The 23,943-nt window shown below is 42.5% G+C and overlaps 3 protein-coding genes across 18 annotated transcripts; 2 read left to right on the top strand and 1 right to left on the bottom strand.

The window, feature by feature from the left end:
- The first annotated feature begins 483 nt into the window (after positions 1 to 483).
- tpm1 (tropomyosin 1 (alpha)) lies at positions 484 to 11,872 on the top strand. Of its 15 annotated transcripts, none has more exons than XM_029523219.1 (10): positions 484 to 719; positions 1,061 to 1,186; positions 1,393 to 1,518; positions 4,866 to 4,999; positions 5,389 to 5,506; positions 6,066 to 6,136; positions 6,943 to 7,018; positions 7,249 to 7,311; positions 7,415 to 7,484; positions 10,997 to 11,872. In XM_029523219.1, exons 1-10 carry the CDS (start codon positions 606 to 608, stop codon positions 11,077 to 11,079), a joined length of 981 nt encoding a protein of 326 aa, XP_029379079.1. In that variant the 5' UTR covers positions 484 to 605; the 3' UTR covers positions 11,080 to 11,872. The 15 variants fall into 15 exon arrangements, with proteins under 15 accessions (XP_029379079.1, XP_029379088.1, XP_029379086.1 ...); XM_029523224.1 differs by lacking the exons at positions 1,061 to 1,186; positions 6,943 to 7,018; positions 10,997 to 11,872 and adding exons at positions 6,357 to 6,432; positions 8,093 to 8,171; positions 8,966 to 9,272 and having other exon boundaries at positions 485 to 719; XM_029523223.1 differs by lacking the exons at positions 1,393 to 1,518; positions 10,997 to 11,872 and adding exons at positions 8,093 to 8,171; positions 8,966 to 9,272 and having other exon boundaries at positions 485 to 719.
- Positions 11,873 to 13,228: 1,356 nt separating this feature from the next.
- lactb (lactamase, beta) lies at positions 13,229 to 16,289 on the top strand. 2 transcript variants are annotated; one of them, XM_029523425.1, is made up of 6 exons: positions 13,229 to 13,612; positions 13,726 to 13,792; positions 14,659 to 14,849; positions 14,933 to 15,227; positions 15,322 to 15,487; positions 15,619 to 16,289. In XM_029523425.1, the coding sequence occupies exons 1-6, from the start codon at positions 13,301 to 13,303 to the stop codon at positions 16,142 to 16,144; spliced, it is 1,557 nt and encodes a 518-aa protein (XP_029379285.1). In that variant the 5' UTR covers positions 13,229 to 13,300; the 3' UTR covers positions 16,145 to 16,289. The 2 variants fall into 2 exon arrangements, with proteins under 2 accessions (XP_029379285.1, XP_029379284.1); XM_029523424.1 differs by having other exon boundaries at positions 13,229 to 13,624.
- Positions 16,290 to 17,502: 1,213 nt separating this feature from the next.
- On the bottom strand, positions 17,503 to 19,084 carry nrg4 (neuregulin 4). Its single transcript, XM_029522906.1, has 5 exons — positions 18,960 to 19,084; positions 18,705 to 18,738; positions 18,498 to 18,591; positions 18,169 to 18,321; positions 17,503 to 18,040 (listed from the first exon to the last, which is right to left on the bottom strand). Exons 2-5 carry the CDS (start codon positions 18,712 to 18,714, stop codon positions 17,968 to 17,970), a joined length of 330 nt encoding a protein of 109 aa, XP_029378766.1. The 5' UTR covers positions 18,715 to 18,738; positions 18,960 to 19,084; the 3' UTR covers positions 17,503 to 17,967.
- Between the last annotated feature and the right edge of the window lie 4,859 nt (positions 19,085 to 23,943).

Genomic DNA, 23,943 nt, shown 5'->3' with positions numbered 1-23,943 from the left:
CTAAATGATTGGTCAACTGCTACTGCAGCTGCATGTGGCCCCACTCCCAGTCTGCCACAGAGCAAAAGGGGACGACTCGCCCACATTTCTTTCATATGGGAAAGTGGCTGAAATAGCACTTGATCAAAGGACAACGACCACATGCAGCTTTTAAATGAGTTGCCACAGTGTTAAAACAAACTCTACACAAATGCCATTCAGGGATTCACCGGGTTCAGTCAGTAATATCTGTCTTCATCTGCATCTTCTCTGTGTGTTAAATGGGTTTTGTTACAGCACCATTAGGAAGCCTTTCCCTGGGAGCTGCCCTCTTGCCCATCACAGCCCATATACAGGCGTATCACAAGTCCAACGTTTGGGAGCAACGAATCAGTGAGCAGATCCTTAAAAAACGCCCGGGCATCCACACACGCCTCCTCCAAAAAAGTATTGGATGTCCAAAGGAATTCAGTCACCCCCCCTTGAAAGTACATATTTGACAGGGCACAGTGAGGCAGAGCCCGCACTCCAGCTTAGCGTTCAGTTAGGCACAGACGCCCAGCTCCTCTCTCCTCTCTCCTTGGTTTTCATTTGGACGTTTGGACGGCGAACAGAAATAAGCAGCCATGGATGCCATCAAGAAGAAGATGCAGATGCTCAAGCTCGACAAGGAGAATGCCTTGGACAGAGCTGAGCAGGCTGAGTCAGACAAGAAGGCAGCAGAGGACAGAAGCAAACAGGTCGGCTGTGTTTTTGTTTTTGTTTTTGTGGAAAACCTGACCGATCCATAGAAAAAGCAGGAACACCAATAGCAGTGTAAAGCCGCCGCTCTTTAAATGGACCGCGTCCTAAATACGGATTAATTACTTTCTTGGATAATCCCAAATAAGGATTAAATTAAGAATAACCCAACCTTCTTGCTTTTCTTGGATGTTATAATATATCTTCTCATCTGTTTTGACTAGATGTGTTGTAATTATAGTCCAGAAATTGTGTTCATCACTAGTTTAAGTGGAGCTATCTTTGATAATGAACTGCATATTCTGTTTAACTGTAAAATGTCTTTCATATGCATGTATAGTTAGAGGACGATATGAGAGAATTGGAAAAGAAATTGCGTGTTACTGAAGACGAAAGAGATAAAGTGTTTGAGGAGTTCCAAACTGCTGAGGAAAAGCTGCTGACCGCTGAGGAGGTCGCCACCAAGGTATCTGACCCAGACGTGCATGAGCTTCCCTAACTTTTCTCCTGTCTCTTCCTTCTCCCCTGTCCTGTCCCGTCTTGTCTTCTCCTGTCCTGCGTGTCCATCTGTCCGCGCACTCGCGCCCTGTGCGCGCTCACGCCACTGCCCCCTCTCCCACCCACCCCTGCCGATCACTCCTGAAACTGTCCCCGCACTGAAACCCCTCTCAGCTTGAGGACGATTTGGTAGCTCTGCAGAAGAAGCTCAAGGGAACTGAGGATGAGTTGGACAAGTACTCCGAGGCTCTTAAAGATGCCCAGGAGAAACTTGAACTGGCTGAGAAGAAAGCTACCGATGTAAGTAAGGAAGGGACTCACCAAGGCACCTTTCCTGCACCACGCTGCCTCACACCTTCACTCTGTCATCACTGTGTCTGTGGGAAACGACAGTTCAACGGAGCAGTCTGCCCTCTCTGCTCATTCAATTTGGACCCTTCTGTTAACTTAAACCAGTTTCCTGTCAGATGGAGCAACCCATCCTGGAAAATGAACCATCGATTTATGAATTGGCTTTTTAAATCCAGTCCCTGTTGAATTGTCGTTTGAAGTTTTGTCATGAATCACATGAACCGTCACCCAGAAGTCAGCCCAAAGAAAGTCAGATTGACTATTTAATTGACTTTTTAAAAGAAAAGTCAAATTAAATTGAATCAATCCAAAGTATAAAACTCAAACACAATATTGTGAAATATCTGTGTGTTTTGGGGACTCGTGTGTCTGTGGCCAAAGGAGGCTTACTCACAGTGAAAAGTGCAGTAGCCTTCCTCTGAGCTCTGAGAGCGAGTGGCTGGATAAATATAGCCCACTGCTTTATATGGTCAAGATAGAGCTCACAACTGCGGCCTGCTGCTCTTTGCTCACCGAAGAGAAAAAGGCTGTTTGCCATCAGCAACCTCATAATAACAACAACAACGACAAAAGCAGTAACTATATCTACCTCGCTTCCTGAAAAACTAAATAGATTATCGTTGTAGTGGTCATTTTTTGCCTCTTTTTCTGCCCACACCAGAAGAAAACTATGTGAAGCCTTTAGATGGAGGCATTTAAAGGCCGCGACCTGCTGCAGCACACTAAACACACTTTGGGTCGACATAAACATTTTTCTCATGAGAAAAACTCCTGTTAGTGACTCAGTTTAGGTCAAGTTCAAGTGTAGCAGACACGTTTGCTCAGCGGAGGTAATTAGAAAATCAGTAAGCAGTGTGGCCTTGAACAAACTCTGTTGTAATAATCCTTTAATTGGATTTAGGAGTGAATTGGAGTTAGGCCTCAGTGACTTGAGGCTACTTTATAGTCTGCTGAGTTTTAGGCTGTCACATTTGATATTGCGTTTTATTCCCTATACGACTTTAGATCCTGCTGTAGTTGCTTTGCCAGCATCCCCAGAGGGAGTTTTAAGTCAGTCGTTAATATCCCTTGTTGTTGTTGGGTTGTTTTTTGTTGTTTTTTTTTTTCTTCTTCTTCTTCTTTTTCACTCTTTTGGGGTAATTTCCGGTGACATTTGCAGCGTTTACAACATGGCCTCTAATCACTGTACACCCTGGAAAGGTGGAGGTCAACACAAAAAGACAGACAAAGACGAACACCCACTCTCACTCAGACCTACGGGTCATTTGGACACACCATGCGTTTGGACGGCACAGAAAGGCCTCAGCCCCGGGAGCCGAACCCGCAACCTTCTTGTTGCAGTTGCATATTTCGGTGAAGCCTCATCGACCTGCCGGCGGCGTGTAGATGTTGTATTAGCTGACCCGCAGAGGGCGCTGCAGCTCTGTAAACTCCCCACAAGCGCGCTCGTCCCGCAGTATTTGACAGGGTGTGTTCCCATCATTAAAAAAAAGACATTGTTACTCCGCATCAATTCATCCTCACATTTTATTATTTGATATGGAGGGGCGCTGGGCAGCTCTTCCGCTGACCGGACTGGCTTTGAACCACGCTGGGGAATATTTCGGCGCTCAGGTCCATTTTGATGTCAGCCGTACTTCCTGGACAAATGAGCGGCATCGCACGGCGCGTCTGCAGAAGCAGCTCGCGCACAGACCCGACTGACTTCACGCAGCTTTCTTTCAGCACAATCACGGACGTCGCCTCGCGCCTCCGCGCTTTCTCGGAATTTGTGTCGGGGGGGGGGGTTGTTGAGTTAAACAATGGCCGGAGCTGCATCACTGGAGGCGGTGAAGCGAAGGATCAAATCGCTGCAAGAGCAGGCAGACGCCGCCGAGGACAGAGCCGAGAGTTTACAGAAGGAGCTGCTGGCGGAGAGGAAAGCCAGGGAGCAAGTAAGCATGCTGCGGGCCGACGACACATCCTCCCTCCTTTTTGTCTGGTTTGAATTGATAGGCGGTGAGGTAGCGGGATATATATTTTTTCGATCCCCTGACAGCCCGCAGCTCCGGCTCCGCCGCACAGAGAGGGTGTGCGGGAGCGTTGATCCGGAGATCAGAGCGTGTCATTTGGGGAGATAATGCCGCCGATGTCCGCCGCTCGACCCTGAGACATCAGGCCAAAGTTGTTTCTTCATCACTTCGTCTCATCCGCGTCTCCGCTTCTGCTGCGTTTCGCTCTAACGGTCCCATTCAACCTGCTGACCGCTAAATTCACTTTATTCTGCGCTGCAGGCGCCGCAGCGCAGAATAAACACGTGAATGTTTTCTTTCTTTTCTTCTTTTTTTTTGTAGTTAAGCAACCAGGAAGTTGCAAGTAATCGGTGGCAACATTCAAGGTGCCACTGTGTGCACAGGCAGCTCATGCTCTTTGCCTTGCCCTTATAAGGACAATATGTTTTCAGCTACAGACTGATTTCCCTCCAACTGAGCTCAGCTTCACTTACCTAGAGATGAGAGACCTTTCTGCAGGAGACTCATACTCTGGTTGACAGAGTGTCACTGATGATATTGACGTTTCATCCGGAATTAAACTGCTGTTGTATCTTATGCATTATTTGTAACTTCCTTGTCGGGCTTGAGATGCACTTTGGTGCAGCAACGTGCACAGAAAGCTGCAGGGAGAAACAGTCTGCATTTGCAGGACAATGCAGGTCTCAGAACAGCTGAGCAGAAAGCAGAAGTAGATAGAGCGTTGAATAATCCCAGAGAAGAGCTGCTTTCTTATCTATATCGCGTCCCTATGAGTGTGGACTCATTTCACAAACATGGCCAGACATTTAAAAACGCATACATATCTCAACAGTTGTGAGTTACCCAGAAAGGCTCCCCTGTGGTTGTATGTGTACCATGTGAGCAGTCATTGAGAGTATAATTATCTCAGGCCCTCTGACTTGAGCCTTGTTAATGTTCTCTTAAGAGCCTAGTAATGAGGCAGGGTATTCAACCTTCTTTCAGCTCGGGACATTGCTATCATGATTATACAATCGCTAAGGAGCACAAGCAACGCTCCAGGGAGGGCCCTTCCTAGCAGGTGACAAGCAAAACCTCTTGATCAACCATGACTACACCCACCCATCTGGCATGAAACAAAGCCGGAGTGTACTACTAAGACTCCACAACCTAAAAAAAAACAAACAAACAAACATACCATCTACATTCTTTGGGTTGACAAGTATACATGAATGTGTGATTTCCAGCTTGTTTGGTGTAAGAGGGTGACCTCCAAATTCTGACGTGCTGTTGCTCTCTCCATAGGCTGAGGGAGATGTCGCTTCCCTTAACAGACGTATCCAGCTGGTTGAGGAGGAGTTGGATCGTGCCCAGGAGCGTCTGGCTACTGCCCTGACCAAGCTGGAGGAGGCTGAGAAGGCTGCTGATGAGAGCGAGAGGTGGGTTTCCTCGGAGCTGCAAAGACTCAGGCGTCTCGCTGTCATCTCCCGCTCTCACTCTCCTGCTGTAGAGACCAGGTGGCAGGGCACTAAGGTCCAGCGCAGCTGTGTTTCCATCTCTTTGTGTGGGGTATAAGCGGCGCCTCTGTGCCGCAGAGCTGCGTGACAGACAGTTCACCGATTCACTCGTTTTATCAGATAGTGCAGTCATTTCCTCACATTCCAAATTCTGTAATTCACTCCCTCTTTCACGTGAGAAAGCAATCAGCCATTCACCTTTAGAAGAGTACGTTATACATTTACCACTAAAATGCACCTCACGACTGCATACTGGCCGATCTTGACTCCTGATTCCTAACAATCGCTCAACTGTTTGTCCCCCCGCACAGAGGAATGAAGGTCATTGAGAACAGGGCCATGAAGGATGAGGAGAAGATGGAGCTGCAGGAGATCCAGCTGAAAGAGGCCAAACACATCGCTGAGGAGGCTGACCGCAAATATGAGGAGGCGAGTTTTCTCAGCCACCCCAAAAATAAATCGACACTAAACATCCAATTGCTCAGTTACTATAACTAGTCCCACTGGATTTCCACGACGTACTTATTTTTAATGCAATATCAATCTTACCATCTCAATGTTGAGATGATTGCCAAGGGAGCATTTTATCCAAACATATCTAATTATGGCAACACTTTTAAATTTTAATTTAATAATTTACAATGTCTTAAAACTAGATGTAGCCATTTTACCAATTTGTCAACAACAACTCTGGACACTGTTAAATGGAGGCTGGTGTACAAAAGCACAATATAGAGTAATCTACTGCAGTAATATTCATTTGAAACGTTATAGTCGATGCCAAACACTGTACATTTATGAACACAAAAACGCAACATGAACTCATTCACTATGTGTGAAAGACTTAAAGGGTTGACAAATTCAGTGTAATCATATTAGATTGATACATTTTCACTTTGAGGGGAAAAACCCTTAAACTATGTCCCGAATGTGTCACTCTTCTTAAATGTTAGATGTGTTGTAACACTTTGTTGTGCTGCGTCTAAAGGTGGCCCGTAAGCTGGTCATCATTGAGGGCGACCTGGAGCGTACAGAGGAGCGCGCTGAGCTGTCAGAAAGGTGCGATGTTTCAACTTTACTGTTGGCTAAACCTGCTTTTCCACCTGCATGTCCACCAGCATTAAAACAATTGAAGCTTTCAGCACTAATACACAAAGTAAAGGACATGCTATCATGTATACAGCATGTCCTGTGTTATTACTGTATGTGCTAATTATTTGCATGCTCTCCATGGTTTGGATGTTTTTGGTTATCGCACCTTTGCCACACCCACTAACAGGCGAGCTCGAGGAATGGAGGATGAGCTAAGGGTTTTGGAGCAAGGCATGAAATCATTAAGCTGCTCAGTCACACAGGTACTATATATGAAAAACTAACACACACTTTTGTCTTTGACGAGTGGCTGTTTTCTCTTTCATCTGATCCGCTGAATGAAGCCGCGGCTTTGCTTGCTGGCTTGTTATTTTCCTTTTTCACGGTCTTTTATTCTGGGTATTAGACTCCTTCATGCCTCTAACACAGCAGGGATTGTGCACAAGTAACCACATCACAATTAACAATCATCATTTATAGGTCAGAAAATATTCACCAAATAATTTACATAACTGCTTTTTTGTAATGGCAAGACTCACACTGCTATTCTCACATTCCTGCTCTGTTAAGGCACTTTTGAAGTGCTTGGGGTTCCCTCCTCATTGAATCCCTGTAGTTCTTACTCATTTTGTTTCTTTTCCCTCCCTCTCCCTTATTGTCCTTCCACCTGTTTTGTGTCCACCTCTGGTTCTGTCTCTCCTTGCTATCCTCCCTTTCCTCCACCCTCTTGCTTCTTCTCTCTTGCGACTTTATCCGTTTGTCTAAAAAAACAGCAAATGCTCTGAGCTTGAGGAAGAGTTGAAAACTGTGACCAACAACCTGAAGTCACTGGAGGCCCAGGCTGAGAAGGTAGGTGCAACCTCCTGGCCAAGTGCATGCCGCCAAATCAGTCCCCCCCGTAGCCTTGGTGAGTGGGGAGCAGAGGAGCCTGTGGACCTGAGTCTCTTCATATCAGTTTTATTTCACAATATACATTCCTTGGGAAATGTGCATGCTGACATTTTGAGTATATTCGGACAATCGGAGTGTTTCCCTCTACTTGCCTGTCTGTTTGACGCTTGTCTTTTTTTGTCCAACAGTACTCACAGAAGGAGGACAAGTATGAGGAGGAGATCAAGGTCCTCACCGACAAGCTGAAGGAGGTAAAGTTTCACAAGGCCTTATAAGGGGTTGCAAATTGAGCCCAGGGGAATTCATCACAGTTTGAGTGCTGGAGTGACTTCTAAATCTGTCCCTCGACCACAGGCTGAGACTCGTGCTGAGTTCGCTGAGAGATCAGTAGCCAAGCTTGAGAAGACCATTGATGACTTGGAAGGTATGATTTTTTTTTTTTTTTTTTGGGGGGGGGGTTGCACCCCTCCCCAGAGGGCTACTCAGGTTATTTTGAAGTGTTTTTTGTTTTTTTTTTTTTCATGGTAGTAACAGCATTTGGTAAATGCTGTGTACTTTGTTTTTCTTTTCTTTTCTTAGAAAAGCTTTTAATTGGCCAATTCTCTCTGTTCTCTATCTCCATTTCTCCCTCCTTTCCTAAGTTCATTATGGCTTATTTTTTCCTCAGTTGATTGTTATTGTTGAGTCTCGTGCTAGGAAAGAAGAGCTTTGATGTGTACCAGACATCAGGTGTAGCTCTTGGCTTAGGTTAAAGGAGTCACAGTGTAAGACGTGGCAGGGAAATAATTGGTCCATTTCTTGATGGTGCTCAGGAATTTTACCTTCTTTTTTGCACTTCCATTTTATCATTTTCTGGTATAACTTTGTTTTCCTCTTTTCCCCCATTTTCTTTTTCTATAATTTCTTCCTGTCTTTCACCCTCTCTTGTGAATGATCTGGATGCTTCACCCTTCACCTCTGTGTCATGTGCTCCTCCACCTTTGCCCTCTTTCATTGCACCTCCCTCCCACTACACCACTCGCCCACCAATAGATGAGTTGTACGCTCAGAAACTGAAGTACAAGGCCATCAGCGAGGAGCTGGACCACGCCCTCAACGACATGACTTCCATGTAATTTTCAACTTGTGCCTGTTGCCTGTTCCGTCATCACCCTCCTTTCCCCTTCTCTGTACACCATTCTGCCATCTCCCCGATATTTTGCATAAATCCCTGGACTTGAAATGTTTTATTCTAATTCATAACTGTTTATAATTATTCTGTGTGCCACTGGTGTCATTATCAATGAATTTTTGAAACTACTAATGTGATGCATGAACATAAACAGCATTAATTTTTTTCCCATACTTCCACAGTTTATGTGAAAAATATTTAATATTCTTTCTGTCTGTTCATGCATTTTATGCATCTCTAATCTTCAAAATATTCATGGTAATTCACCTGATATTTTGACATCCTAGGCACGTGCATGCAGGTTGTATTGAAATAAATTGTGTGAGGGAACGATTTAGATAGATCTGATCCCCTCTTTCCTCTTCTACTAATATGGTCAACTTCTGTCCAGAAGAAAAGCCAGTGTTTTGTGAGACCCTCATTTCCTGCCCTGTTGTCATACCAGTTGAGCTTTCATAGTTTGGTTTTGAATAAGTCCTGGGGTTTTATTGTACTCCCTGTGATTGTGTGGGAGACTGACAATGTGCATCAGGAAGAAGTCCTCAGTCAGAGGTGATAGTTGTTCCAAATTTCAGTTAGTGCTTGCCAGGAGTGTGCTCTCTTACAACCCAATGTCCACTCTGCATTGTGGTTTTGTAGTGTGCAGTGCCATAACTGTGCAGTGCGCATCTTAAATTTCCATAGGTCCCACGACCCACCCCCATGGTTCACTGTACTTCTTTTCTCCCACACAGATAAATTGTTTACACCTCATCAAAGACGCCTCCTGTCGGCTGAGCGGCATCTGTCTGCTCTCTCCAGCCTTCTCTCCATTTTCCCTTCCCTCTCTGTCTTTGCTTTCCCTTTCCTTCTTATGTTTTCATCCTCATGTCATGTTACTTGCATCCCATCTCTTGTACAGAATCCTAGAGTCTTTCTGCGTTGTGTAAAAAATAAACATCCTTCCTTCTATGTAAACTGTATCTCTTTACTCTGTCCTTTCTTTTCCTTTTTCGTTTCTTTTTATTTCTTAAGTGGCTCTAATAAAACCAGGAAGTTGTGTTTATGATTTTGTTTCTGCATCTCAACCAACCATTAGTTGAGCTTTACCCTGCTTTCTTTGTTGTAGTTTGATAGATTTCAAAGGATGTTCATTTTATTTTATTCAAATATTCTTTTGTGAAGCTGTGATATCAGGTATTAGGTATCACAGGCGTGCTTTAAGCACATAAACCTAAAACATCTACAGGGACTTTACTGAAAACTGAGCCAAGTTATCTTCTCTATTAGCATTTGAGGCTCATGCATGCAAGCACTTTTTAATATTTGCTGCTGTGGCAGGATGAGCCGACTGGAAAGGTTAGAGGAGTGGAGGGAATCAGCGTTGGATTGTTATCAGGAAGATTGTGGTCAAGTAGAGGAATGGGTTTAATGGTGGGATACAGGACAGTACGTGGGATCTGTTGAGCCTCATCTGTTTGCTGGAAAAACTGGATGAATTGGATATTAGTTATTACGATGAGACATGGGCTTTGTATGATAAATAGTATCCTGTCATATATCTGAATAAATAAACAATCACACATTTCGAGTGTTTTTATTACATGTATTTCTGTAAAGTCAGGCACAAAGAGTAAAGTAAAGGATAGAAGTTTCTATAGTGGCATGTGTGGAGACTTCAGATTTCAAATGGGACTGTTAAACAATGGTTGAGCCAGATTCTTATTTGAAAAATGTCCAAACAAACTAAGGTTGGAGAATAGGCGATCCTCTGTGTCCTGTTCTGTTGCTGATCTTCCAGAATTAAGCATAATGCTAAGATACTTTTATAAAGGATATTATGACTGAACAGGTTCATAGAATTTACTATTTTGTTGCTATTCAATTGAATTCTAAAGATTATATGTAAGGTTAAGTTGTGCAGCCTTGCTTCCTTTTAAGCTCTCTGGATTGAAGCTCCTCTTCGTCTATTTTCACTGGACGCACTGTCCAGCTTGGCTTTACATGCTGCAGAGTTTAAAGTCTGTCAAAACTATGAAAAAAAAAAAAAAAAAACAGGACATCAAAGCTAATAGATATATTTTATTTCATAATTGCCTCAATTAAAAAAAAAATCTGTATGTTACAAACTATATTTTTATCTATTCTAAAGAAGGTAGGTAAGATAATGCACTTTCTCTTTTCCAGTTTTTCTGATTTCCTGTCCTCTCTGTTTTTCAACTTGCTTTCTGACTGCAAAGATCGCCTCCACCAGCAACTTCAGAAAAACCGACTTCTCACTAATGAACTAAGTGTGGCCTTGAATGAAGACTAAATTGTGTGAATGCTTCGTCTGTTTCTTTACAGCTTTTAATGTGTGTACGGCATTCTCATCTAGTGAATGATCCAAAAGCAACACCTGCACCTGCTTGGAATTTGTGTTCCTGTTTTGTGGAGATGTATTTCTAATGGAAATATAGTGAAAATCAGGGACAATTGCAAATATAGTTTGGTTGGTTTTTTTTTTTTGTTTTGTTTTTTTTTATCTTAAAATTTTTTGCAAACTGTTCTTTAAAAAAAAAAAAAAGAACAAAAGACTTTAGCTTGTTTGCATGGTTGCTTACATATCATAGTATGAGCTTGTTAAGTGTTTCTCTTGTCAGTGCTGAGTAGATGGGGTTAAAATGACTAGATTTAATGATTGACCTGAATGATGTAGCCTGTCTGTTCCTATTGCAAGCTAACCAACTGACTCACGTGTGCTTGCTTGTGTGAGACTAAAACTTCTTCATTTGATGTTCTAACAGAGAAACTATCACACGCTAAAGAAGAGAACCTCGATATGCACCAGATGCTGGACCAGACTCTAATGGAACTGAACAATTTGTGAAAGCACAGTCTGATCTCCTCCCCCTCCCACACACACTGTGGTTTTTGGCTTTTTGTACTTGCACCTTGCTTACCATAAACCCCCCTTCTCATACCTTGCCCATGGTGGAGAACAAACAGCCAGATGCTAATCCTATTGCACCGTTCTGCCTTCAGTGGAAACCGACCAAGGAGCAAAGCAAACGGGAAATAAAGCTCAACCATTCCCTTTGCTGAAGCCTAAACTGAGAGACACCATTGTTTCGCAAGCTAGCTGTTATCTTGAAATTATGTCCTTTTTGAGTATTTTTGACAAGTCATCTGGTGAAATTATGTGGCATTGGTTACAAAAATTGTTTTCTATTTCTGCATTGAAGTTGATCTGGTACATTTAATTCCACCCTGATAATGCACATACCAAAGTATGAAGTGGAAATTCTTTGCACTTAATTAAAGCTCAACATTATGCACATTTGGCATGATGACAAACTATGTTTAAAAAAATAAAAAATACTCACCTCCCTCCCAGAAAATTTTCTCTACATTCTGAGTATACATTGGCTTTGCCTGTCTGTATGTATACTGGTGCTACTGTATTGTTAAGCAATGATAGAAAAATGCTAATGCATTACAGTATAGTCTTAGTTTTATTTAAAAACATTCATCAAAAGTTTCTAATCTTGTCCATAAAGTATAATTTCAGTCATCTGGTTGCGCATCGTTTTAGCATCATTTTAATGTAGATGTTTCAAGTGTTTATCATATTTGAAATGTACAAATTAAGACTATAAAATAAAGGCACGTTTTGAAAGTTTTCTAACTGTTGGTGGTGAATATATTTCCCTTTTGTCCATCCAAGAGGTAAGTAAAACTAAAGGTTTATAAGATTTTTGGTGCAAATAAATAAGTAATATCTTGCAAAGGTAATGATTATTTAAAACCTATTACATAAACTTGCCCTGCCCACAGAGATGTTGAATGTGTAAAATCTTCCAAAACAAACGGAGAGCCGTTCATTTTGGCCCTTGACCTCCAGCTGGGGGAAGCCATGTGCTTCTTGGTTCACTGCAGCTCACTAAGCACAACTGGACCATGTCAATTCAGTTTCAAAGTAATGAAGCCATGTGGCATTAGTGGAAAAATCTTGAGTTTCTCTGTTTAGAGAAAGCAGCAGCACTAAAATAGAGAACATCACTCGATGACAAATGTTTCTGTGGACAGTTCCTGAAAGTTACATGTGCACAAATTTGACACATTTTTTATACATTAAATATATAATAAATTAGCTAAATCTGCATTGCATATCACATTGAGCCATGCCATTTTCCTTTGTGTTATTTAAGCTACATTCTTGATTATTTTCATTTTATTGAGCAAAAGAGAGACTCCTTTGATCATAAACATAAAAACACAATGTATATTACTACAAACATTTTCAGTGTTAGAAGTAATATTCAACTATCATATGTGTTGTTACATTGCCTTGAACTGACAAAAATAAGTTGACAACATAAAAATGTCTAATCAATTATGATAGCGTCACAAGTCACATGAAATTTTGTTTTGTTTTTCGTCATTTTCCCAGTACTAAACGTTAAAATGGGTGAATCTGACCCCAAAAAACAAAACTGTCACCGATGTGTCTTGTGTGGTTCTATTGAATATCAAATGGATGCTTCAGTTCTGTGAATATAATGTGTTTTATCATGAAACCTAAACGTAGATGCGAGTATGGATTTAGTCTTTTTAGGTAATCTGTTTTATACATATAAGGGCCACAGGTGTCGGAAATATGAGAGGAAATGGCATATGGCAGTTAAAATGTTACACAGAAAGATGTCGCCTTTTCGCCAGATCGATCGACTTAAATGCAGAAATTAGCCGCAGGGTCCAAAGCGTGTGGAAAAAAAAGTAGCGTTTTATAATCCGGAAATTACGGCATGGCATATCTCTCCTGTGAGTGACAGAGCAGTAGCTGCTTTTCACTTGTCACAGTTAAAACATGTGCCCCAGTACTTGTGTGTGTGATTCTGCTCCATCCGGGCTCCACTGTCTCATTAAAACACGTTTCAGTGTCCCACTCCAGCTGAGCGCCTCACCGCTCGATGTCGTCTGAATCATGGCTCGATTCTTCCGGTCTGGCTCGACGGCTCGAACAGGGAACCCGGAAGTTGTTAACAACAAGCAGGTTTTCTGCAGCTGGCGGATCCAAAGGGAGCTGCGTTGGAATAAAACTGATTAAAATGTCACGCTTGTTTCTGACAAAGCGCCTTTGTGCCTCGTGCCCCGCGCTGTCGTGGACGCCACGGTCAGGTAAACGGAGTGTTTTTCTTCAGCCGCACAGACGGTATGCCCGGCGGTCCGGGTCGGCCTCCGGCGGGAGACACCGGGCCAGCTCCTGGGTCTGGATGTGCGGGGGGGTCGGCCTGGGGGCCGCCGTGGCCGTCGGGCTGAAATATCGCAGGGAGGCGGTGGACAGTTCGTGCGCGGGTGAAGTTGCCGGTGAATTCAGCGCTGCCATCAGAGTCAGCAGGGACCTGGTGCAGCGGGCCAAGGTAGGCACAGAGGTAGGCCTGTCCCCGGTGCCCCCCCCCCCCCCCCCCCCCCCGGACTCTGGGCCACCGGAATCCAACCAAACTCCCGTCTTTGTTTGGTTGTTTGTTTCCAGGATGAAGTCGGCGCTCCCGGGCTGGTGGTCGGTGTTTCTGTGGACGGTGTTCAGGTGTGGTGTGAAGGTTGGTGTCTGCACGGTCAGATAAAAAAAAACAAAACAAAACAAAATAACTCCCAAGTGTAATTTTTTTCCAACAGGATTTCATGCCACAAAAGAATGAAAAACTGCTCGACTCAAATTTTACGTTTTTTGTCAACAGATATAAATCAAGCGATTATTTTAGTTGGCAGTCTAATCCTTTGTTTATACATGGTAAATTATTAAACCACCGTTGTAAATCAAAATCTTGACAAATTAATGTTTTGTCCAGCAACTGCTTTGGTCATTTATTGGTTACTTGTTTCATGGGTTGACAATACTGACTTTTTGTCAGTATTATCACATTGAAGAATTTCTGTTAGAATTGTCACTTGCTGCCAATAATGGCATCGAGTATTATGTTGTGTGAACTGGCATGCCTTACACATCACCAAGCATTCATTTTTATTGTGGACCAATGAAAACATTCATGCTACTATATATCATGGTTAAAGATTCCTAACTTTTTCAGATTCTGCACAAACTTGCAGGACCCGAGTTGGAGACCTCTGTTTTAGATATTATGAACAAAGAAGTGTGAATGTGCTACATATATATGTAGAAATAGCAAGATGGAACTGAAATAGCTTAAGTTTTCTTTTTTTTTCTTCTTCTTTTCAGTTTGCTTAGAGCACAAGTCAAGTTAAATGGCCTTTTGTTTGTGTTATGAATCAAACTAGCATATTTCCACAAAGAACCAGTTACACGTAAAATGAAATAATTGCCCATAATTGCCCCAAAAATAATGTTGGTTTATGTCAGCAAATGATCTTGATATGCAACATCTTGCAGGAATTTTGGATACATTCATCTGAACTAGGTCTTTATATGATTCTTTATGAAATTCAGGGATCGGTTACGCTGATTTGGAGAACCGTGTGCCATGCGGCCCAGAAACGGTGATGCGAATCGCCAGTATCAGTAAACCACTCACAGCTGCAGCTGCTGCAAGACTGTGTGAGGAAGGAAAACTGGATCTTGATGCTCCGGTCCGGAAATATGTCCCAGAATTTCCCCAGAAACAATTTGATGGACAGGATGTAAGCCACTTGAAGTAATTCAAAAAGTAATATATATGTATCAGTAGCATTCTTATCTGATCCAAAATGTATCCTTCTCTCAGGTCACAATAACCTCTCGCATGATTCTCTCCCATCTGAGCGGTATACGACATTATGAGAAGGACGCACAGAAAGTGAAAAAGGACAAGAAAAAGGCTCAGCGACTTTTAAAGCCTCCAGTTAAAGAGAAAGAGGATGAAAAGAAATTATCTGAATCCACAACAGAACAGAACACTAGAGGCAAAGGAGCCACTCAGTCTGAGTTTGAGCATGAAGAATATTACCTGAAGGAGAATTTTGAAAGTGTCACTCAGGCCTTGGACCTCTTCAAGGATGACCCACTCATTTTCAAACCTGGTAAAACAGCAACTCACTTGCTGAACTACTCAAAATGGATACATTTTCAATGTTAATCTCTTGATAAGTAAGATTTGTCTTTCGCTGCATGCAGGTACCACGTTTTTGTACTCCACCCATGCCTTTACTCTGCTTGGAGCCGTTATGGAGCAAGCCGCAGGTCAGCGTTTCTTGGACATTATGAGGAACATGTTTCGTGAGCTGGGAATGCTCAACACTTTGGCTGATGAGAATGACCGTATCATATACCACCGCTCCAGGTAAGGTAACCAATATCAAGCTGTGCCCAAATTACTGTAACAAGGCACAGTTGCTGCAATTGTTGTTTTTTAGCATACTTTGTGAAAAGGCCATTGTTAAAGATATATTAAAAGAAAATGCTCCTTCACAGATATTATCGTCTCAACAAGAGAGGACATATTGTTAACTGCCCATATGTGGACAACTCCTACAAATGGGCAGGAGGAGGCTTCCTTTCCACTGTGGGAGACCTGCTGTTGTTTGGTAATGCTCTACTCTACAGCTACCAGGTGGCCCACCTGAAGGACACGAAGGATGTGCAGCCCGGCTTCCTCAAACCCAAAACTGCCATAGATCTCTGGGCACCAGTTGACAGGACAGAGGGCAGCTGGGACACGGATGGAATGTATGCCCAAGGCTGGCTGGTAGTGGAAAAACTGCAGAAGTACGGACAGTGCAGGAAGCGCAGACATTATGTGTCACACACAGGCGTTGCTGTTGGAGCGAGCAGTGTCCTTCTGGTGTTACCTGTTGAAGAGAGAGACCAGTGCCAAGGACAGAGACCTGTTCTCCCTCAGGGAGTGGTGGTCACAATCATTACAAATATGCAGTCTGTCGGACTCAATAGCACAGCACTGAAAATTGCTCACGAGTTTGACAAAGCCAGATGTCTGTAAGAGTAAGACCCAGAGCTGCTGGGTTTACATTTTACTGAGAAGTGTTTCAGATAATCTGTGATATTTGATAGATATTTTTTAAAAATTTGTCTATAGGATGTTTTTAGAAATTTCAAGAATAAATGCTCATTTATTTTATGCATGTTTATTAAATGCAAAGTGAATTCGGATCTTATTTTAACTACTAGAATTATGCATTTTCACCACTAGGTGGAGGCACTTTACCACGTTTTCAACACAAAAGAAGACAACTGACCTTTAAAATTAGTTATTGGCTTAATACCTAAGGTAATCTATTATAAGATAAGAGAACAATTATGTACATTTTATTTTTTATATATGTTTCACCAAAACATTCCATGCATTGTAAGAACTTTATTGCTATTTAAAGCAGCATACTTTAGTTTAAAATTGTCCACGTCACAGAAACTGACCTTTTTACGGCCCACCCTGCCCAGATATTTCCTCATAGCATCTTGACATGCTTTTGGAAAAACCTTGACTTGACAGTGTCACATTGTCAATAATGATAACAGAGACATAAGCTGACTTTGATGAAATGCCAACTGCCAAAATATTTTTTTACACAATGCTCTTTTTTAAAATTGCCTAAATTCATAGTTAAAATACTGACCTTGTCTTTAAACAAAACTTGAATTATGCTGGAGAGTGACAGCCTTAAACGTGAGAGATTTTTTTTTTTTTTTAAGGCATAATTAAGTTGGCATCAGTCCAAAAATTCGTTTTTCCTTCCATAGTTGGCTGCAATTGTGCTGGAAGTCCCTCAAAACAGAAAGACTAACAAAGTATTGGCAATGTAGTCCAACAAGTTTTATATCCTCCCCTAAGCTATCTTACCTGAAGTAGACTTGATGGCTACCATTCTCATCAGAAAACTCCTGGGATCTCCTGTGCCCCTGTTTTTTAGATTTAAGGGGACTGATGAATGGCTTGGGATAAGCTAATTATATAGGCTCCTACACAAAGTGTATTTCTAAGTTTGCTGTTTGTGTATTTCTCTGTGGTTCTGTGTGTGTGTGCGCGCGCACATGCTCTCCTGCATATTCAGCTTTGTGTGAGTGGAGACATTTTTAAAAACAGGTCATCCTGAAGAGTCCTGCCGTTTTCAAGGAGCAGTCATGGTTTAGGGTAAATATTGGTCAGGATTAGGTTAAAAGCAGACTGGAGAATGAGGTTTGGAATAATTTGCTGATGACTAAATTTAGAGGCTAAGAAATGACTGCTCAATCAGGAACACCAAGTATGCAACAGTCTGTGTATTGTCCCATTGGAAGTTATGTTATTCAGTAGGGATCATTGAATGTATTTGCACAGTTACAAAATGTCAACTAACAGCATACTGAGCACATCAGTTTATTAATATGAAGCATAATTACATATTAATAGTACAGCGTTTAAAAATATTTTACTAAATAGTTTTTACATAGTTTAACTATGCTTTGTTAATATACCCTAGACAAAGCACATATATTGAAATGAGATTCAACATTGAGTAACACCAGTGCCAACTTCTTAGATGTGTGAAAAAGGCTACCGAGCCAGGTGTGATTCAGTTCTCACCCACTCACACCTGTTTCACACCCTGTTTCTGTGTGTGTGTGTGTGTGTGTGTGTGGATATTCATGAATTACACCTCTCTATCGAAAACTGCATGGTATCCATAAATTTCATGAAAACATTAATCACCTATCAACAGTTTAGACATTGTCCTCTGTCTTTTGGTCTTTCATAGTCATATAATTATTTCAGCATCCCATCCAACACACAACCAAGAGAAAACAAGCTGTACACCACAGGAGAGATTACACTCTTGGTTTTACTCTCCAGTACGGTTGCTGATTGTTCTGTTGGCTCTGTTGCTTGGCTTTCAGCGCCCTGTATGTGAGTACAAGTAATTATCATTAGCCGTAAAGAAATATATCTTGGCTGAAGAACAAGCCGGTACGGCACAGTAAATATTTTCACAGCCTACTGTTATTTTTAGATATCTGTAATGTGCCTACCTGCGTATGTAGTAGATGACAACTGCCAGGACCATCAAGATGAGGAGGGCAACAACGACCAGAGCTGCAATGACGCCAGCCTCCCCGACTTTGCCGAACCTGCTCGGGAGCTGAAACTGCTCACATCTGCTGCCTTTGTAATCTTCATTGCACCTGAGGGAAGATATAACGCACAAAAGTAAGATGGTGTGTCAGCACAAAGACTAATTGTCAGCAATATTTTTATACTGGGTTAGGCCAACAGGTATCTACATCAAGTTTAAAAGTTCGCAGAGACACATTTTTCCATCTAAGATTATTAAAAATGATTATTATTTTAAACCACTTACACACAGGAGAGTGTATTCATGGAAGGTATTCTGTAGCATGTTCCGCCATTCATGCAATAGGTGACGTCCTCTCCATCACAAGGGTCGCCATGATCTAGACAGATGTACTAACATTTCAGGAAAGATATCCGATAACAGAACAGAAGAGTAGATTTTTAAGATCAATTGTTCCTGTAAAAAATTTTTTTTTTTTTTTTTTTTTTTTACCTGCCATCATTTATAATGTATTCCTTGCTGTTTCCTATGAAGACAAGAGAAACTTATGTCACTTAAGGGGAAGTAATCTCCCAACACCTAGGAAAAAAATTACATAACCAGACATTTCAGATGCCAACAATGAAAACAAACCTACATATATAAACAGTTTCTGAAAGGAATTACTCAGACATGTTTTTGAGCTATGACCGAAATGTATCATTACCCTGAAAATGGTTTGAATTTAAGCAAAAGCTTTGTACTCACCAGCTTGTGCAATCCCAGCTTTTGGTAGTTATAGCAGGTTGTAGTAGTTAAGGCGAGTCATAATGTTGCTAGGAAAATACTCAGGACTGCTTTTTGTTGGACCTCTGCAGCAACTGTCATGTGGGTGTGTTCCACCCGCGGCCTACAAAAATGTTGTGATTGCAGTTTGTCCACATTGTAAATGGCAAGCCTAACGTCAGTATACCACCTACTGATTAGGTGTAATTTGCTAGAGTGCATTGTGAATGGTAGCATTTTCCGGTGTGTGAGTGATTTCCCCAATGGCTGTCACAGGTCTAAAAAGTCCCTTAAAAGTTGGCGTGAAAGAGTTGAACCCTGTGTCAGAGTGACTGAGTGGATTCAACTTTTTTGTTTCTGTTCCCGTAGGTTCAGCTGCATCACGAGACCAAGCAAAGCATGGGTGAAGATATCACCTGTTGGGCATGTGAGCTCCTTGTGTGTGGCTTCCACGAGAAACATCTGAATGCTAGGTATGCCAAGAACGGCATGAATGGAATCGTGGGAACTTTAATCTTGTCAGAGAAAACATCACACCGCTTCCTTTAGACAAATAATTACTGCTTAAGGCTCAGAACCGTTAGGTGAGTCACTCTCTCTGTCTCCCTCTCTCTAACTTTTTGGCCCATCTTCAAGAACATTTTTGGTCAGTGCTATGCTGTAATGATGCTAATGGACGAAGCTGTTCTCCAGGCAACACTAAGGAGATTCGTTCATCTTTTACTGCTTATCCGTTTCCGGGTCGCTGGAGCCAATCCTAGCTCACATCCAGCCTGGACAGACCATCGCAGGGCCAACATACAGAGACAGGGAAATTTAGAGTCACTAATTAACCCAAACATGATGTCTTTGGATGGTGGAAGGAAACTAGAGTACCCAGAGGAAGCCCACAGGAGCACAGGGAGAACATGAAAGGCCCCTGGCCTGGGAATTGAACCCACAAACTTCTTGTTGTGGGACAACAACCACTATGCCACACCAAGGGCATTTCTTAGTTTCTGAGTATCAAGATTTCTGGGAAGGTTACATACCTCACCCCATAGAGCTGCCAGTTACATGGATGCCTCTCTAATGAGATAATTTTAAAGATATCTAATGACTATATTGGAGTATTGCGTCACAGATTAATTGCATGCATATGTTACATAAAAACCACTCTGTCTGACGTGATACTTGCTTATCTTTCACGAAGCTCCCTGGTTTGAGAGTCCTGCATTGGGCTGTTGGATCTCTTAACTCCTGGACCAGCTTAGCGGAGAACCAAAATCCATTAATTACAAATGCAGGTTTGATAAATTAATAAATAAACAAATTACAAAAATTGTAAACCTTTGTAGCTGCAGACTCGATGCCCGAACTTGATGGCTCGTGGGAATTTACTCACTCTTCTAACCCAATAGAAAAGATGCAGTTTTGACAACCTGAAAACAGAGAGGTTCTTATTGATTGTGGGCTGTAACAGGAAATTATCTGTCACCAATAAACCGACCTTTATTATAACCTATAAACACTTAACGTTGTCTTGTTGTCAGCAGGTGGTATGGTATCTTTAATACAATGCAGACACGGTGCCATTTCTCCACTTACCCTTTCTGGTCTTCTGGGGATTATTTTCGCTGCTACAGATTGAAACATACAACTCGGTTATTTTAGAAAATCTGCGACTCTTGCAGTGACGCGGCAGACTCATTAATTTCATCAAGTAAAACAGACCACAGAACACACAAACTCACCACAGAATGACTTGAATTCAGTTCAGCAGTGCTTGTGATTTTTTTTTTCTTTACTTCGTGCGGGTGGGTTGTTATCGCGAGGAACTCTGAAGCTCAAGAGGTGAAGTGAGGCGAATGCTTTTCTACGTCGACGCTTCCAGGGTGGCACAGAAAGAGGGACGTCTGCGGGCTCCTGTGGCTAAACGGGGACACGCAGCACATATGTCCACATTGCGTTCGTGTGTTTGTGTGCGTATGTGTGTAGATGTGTGTGTGTGTGTGTGTGTGTGTGTGTGTGTGTATTGTAAATCTTGACCAGGTTCCCTCCGCGTCGATGGCGCCGCTCGTCGCACATCTGTCGCCGCTGGAATCCCGTTTTCAGCACCAGGACAGCTCCCGGCCGTGAATCTCCTCTTATTATCGGGCACATGGAGTCCCTGGTGTGATTGTGGGGGAAGCCCTGCAACCACATTATACACCGACCCCCCCCTCCTTCCCTTCCCTTCCCTTCCCCATCCCACCCCCCCCCTCCCCCGAAGATGTCCTTATCTCTGTGACTCTGTGACACTGTGACAGCCTCGTCGTCTCCGCTGAAGGATGGTGCACTCAGTCCGGAGTAGGCGTTTTCGTCGTGCGCTGTCTCCAGAGAGGCGATACGGGTGCTTGGCCAACGCGAATTTAAGGGGAATTGCAGCCTACACACAGCAAGATCCGAGCTTCCCTCACACTGATCATCATCATCATCATCATCATCATCATCATCACCACCATCACCATCACCATCGACGAGGAGGGAGATATAGCCATCATCTCTGCGAGGGCAAAGGAGTCACGACCACACTTTACACAATGTAGAGCAAGAAAACACAAGAGGTTAGTGTGTCTTTGTGTTTCTTTACCAGTTAACGATTGATGTAGTGTCCGTAGTTGGTGAATTTGTGTTGGGTTAAATAAGAACAAGACACAGACTGTATGGCCTCTGAGCACAGTGGGAAAATGTTAACAGCCCCATAACTGTGTATGTAGCTACCACTTGGTGGATAATGATTGCAAAAGCATCTTGATAATGTTGAATACAGAAAGCTTGGACCAAAACAGCCCACAGTGCTCTATTAGTGAAATGTAATAGTAAAAAAAATTGCTGTCTTTGTGGACAACTGCCTCCGCTGATGAGGCTCTTACTGTAGACTGTACTTATAGTAATAAGAGTAAAGTCAAGATGCTGATTGTGAAATTCAACCTCTCTAATACTGTGTTTTACTCAAGTCCAGAAATACTTTGCTGTGCAATGGATTTAATCGAAGAAGACATACACACATGGTTGATGCCACTCGCCTTTCTGGTCACATCTTCACAGTCTGGGAAAAACCTTTATTAGTATTTTAGCAATGCATAAATTATTTTGACTTTCTGCACAATTTTTGGCAGTCCAGTTGCCCGCCCCCTCCTTCCGTCCTTAGCACAGGCCTAATGCTAAAGTCCATATTTTTAGGTTTTGTGGTGAAACAATATCACAGTCATCCTCCTAAATGACCTGGGGTGATTTAGTAGCATTTAATCTGATACACTACTCAGCTGTGACTATGAATGCTGACTGCTAACCTCTCCATGTCTTGTTGAACTAATTTCAGTGTTAAATTTAGATTTCACTGCATTTTTGTGTAATTTATGTTTAAGCATTGCATATATGATTGTTACTCTTCTGTCTGGCTGTGTCATATCTGGTCCCTGCAAAGCAGCTGGAAGGGGATTTCACCGAACTGACTCAGACATCAATGGGTCTCTATCCTGTGGCACAAAGAGCGTGCATCCTGCTGTACTTGCTATGCAAGAGATGTGATGTTCTTCAGCCCCTGACTCACAGAGCGGGTCGTATATTGGAGGGGATTTAAAATCCATTAAAGTTTAGTGCTCATGAGGAAAATAGTTGAATTGAGCTGAAGTGAGGACAGGGTGCCTTCAGGAGAAACATAAGCACTGATGCCACATTGATAATTGTTCATGGATTTCCAACTGTATGTACATATTTCACAGTTTTTGGACTAGAAGTTCATTCTTGACCTTGCAGACAGCTGGTGGCTAAGCAATATCCTCACAAGTATTATTGCCAATCATATCTAATTATATTCCTCAGCAGAAAGATTTTGCCCCATGACTTGTTTCACATGTTTTCTCCTGTAACATTGTTCTTTTATATTTTCTATAGATGTGGAAGGAGCCAGGTCTCTGAAGCAGTGAAATAATTTTTCACTCTTTGGATCGTGTATTGTGGACTTCTATTTGCAGCAACAAGGCCGTAACATGAGCAATCCCCAGTAAGTATACACCCTCCCAGAGTATTGTTTGAAACCATATCTGAGCGAGTGGGAAATTTTCAATCTCCACTTAGGAACACACAGTCTTGTGCAAAAGGCATCTCACCATGGTAGGGCCAGAATGGGACCTGTATACTCTGATAGCCCCCCAAGGAATAATTTTGAAAAGGGATCATCAGGAAAGTGGAGCTCAGTTCAACATCTCCACGAGTGAGAAAGAGAAATTGTGGAAGGCTTTCACCAGTCGTCATTGGCATCTCTTAGCATTCAGGAGGGATGTTCACTTGTCATCTTCTCTTATTAATAATTACTTTGTGTGTGGTCCTCCAGACAGGTCCTGCATTCTGATGACAGCCAGTCAGGGCTGGGGCTAAGAGAAGGGAAAAAGGAGAGAGCAGGGCAATGGATTGGAGTAGGAGGAGGTGGAGTGGAGTGGAGTGGAATGGAGTGAGGGGTGAATGCAAAATGGGTTCAGTCAACTGCATCTTCTGGTTAAAGGCACAGAATGCTGCATCCAGCCAACGGAGATATGTGCCATGACCTCAGAACAGCAGATTAGTACGGCTGATGGTTGATTACAAGTCCATTTAAACAAAAACTTAAGAAATGAAACCCAAGCGAATATGTGGACTGGTTAGTTGTGCAAAGGCGTGATTTAATGTTGCTGAGTGCCGGTGACTCTGGGAAGTGACAGATGGGAAACTCTCATGCAGAGAAAGGTCTGTGGAGTTATTTTCACCCCTGCTCTCCCAGACTTGATGCTGCTGTAAATCCTCTCTCCCTATCTCTCTCTTGCTCGACAAACGTTGGAAGGCAGTACAGGGGCAAATATTAGAGAGTCGCATACAACAAAGAGATTTTTTTTTTTTCATGTGTGAGAAGGTGTCACAGATGTACATATATTAACAAACACACAGCCTCAACATTTACTGTAACTGC

Source organism: Echeneis naucrates, chromosome 16 (assembly GCF_900963305.1).
Source record: "Echeneis naucrates chromosome 16, fEcheNa1.1, whole genome shotgun sequence".
Taxonomy (NCBI): domain Eukaryota; kingdom Metazoa; phylum Chordata; class Actinopteri; order Carangiformes; family Echeneidae; genus Echeneis; species Echeneis naucrates.
This window is presented reverse-complemented; position numbering and strand designations above follow the sequence as displayed.

What these genes read in the sequence shown, in the direction of transcription:
- nrg4 (XM_029522906.1), bottom strand. An exon ending in ATGAATACACTCTCCTGTGT is followed by an intron (nt 18,322 to 18,497) that starts GTAAGTGGTTTA and finishes ATCTTCCCTCAG; the next exon opens with GTGCAATGAAGATTACAAAG. An exon ending in GTCATCTACTACATACGCAG is followed by an intron (nt 18,041 to 18,168) that starts GTAGGCACATTA and finishes ACTCACATACAG; the next exon opens with GGCGCTGAAAGCCAAGCAAC.
- tpm1 (XM_029523219.1), top strand. Translation starts at nt 606, where the DNA reads ATGGATGCCATCAAGAAGAAGATGCAGATGCTCAAGCTCGACAAGGAG. An exon ending in CTGAGGAGGTCGCCACCAAG is followed by an intron (nt 1,187 to 1,392) that starts GTATCTGACCCA and finishes AACCCCTCTCAG; the next exon opens with CTTGAGGACGATTTGGTAGC. An exon ending in TGGAGGCCCAGGCTGAGAAG is followed by an intron (nt 7,019 to 7,248) that starts GTAGGTGCAACC and finishes TTTGTCCAACAG; the next exon opens with TACTCACAGAAGGAGGACAA.
- lactb (XM_029523424.1), top strand. Translation starts at nt 13,301, where the DNA reads ATGTCACGCTTGTTTCTGACAAAGCGCCTTTGTGCCTCGTGCCCCGCG. An exon ending in CCCACTCATTTTCAAACCTG is followed by an intron (nt 15,228 to 15,321) that starts GTAAAACAGCAA and finishes CGCTGCATGCAG; the next exon opens with GTACCACGTTTTTGTACTCC. An exon ending in ATCATATACCACCGCTCCAG is followed by an intron (nt 15,488 to 15,618) that starts GTAAGGTAACCA and finishes GCTCCTTCACAG; the next exon opens with ATATTATCGTCTCAACAAGA.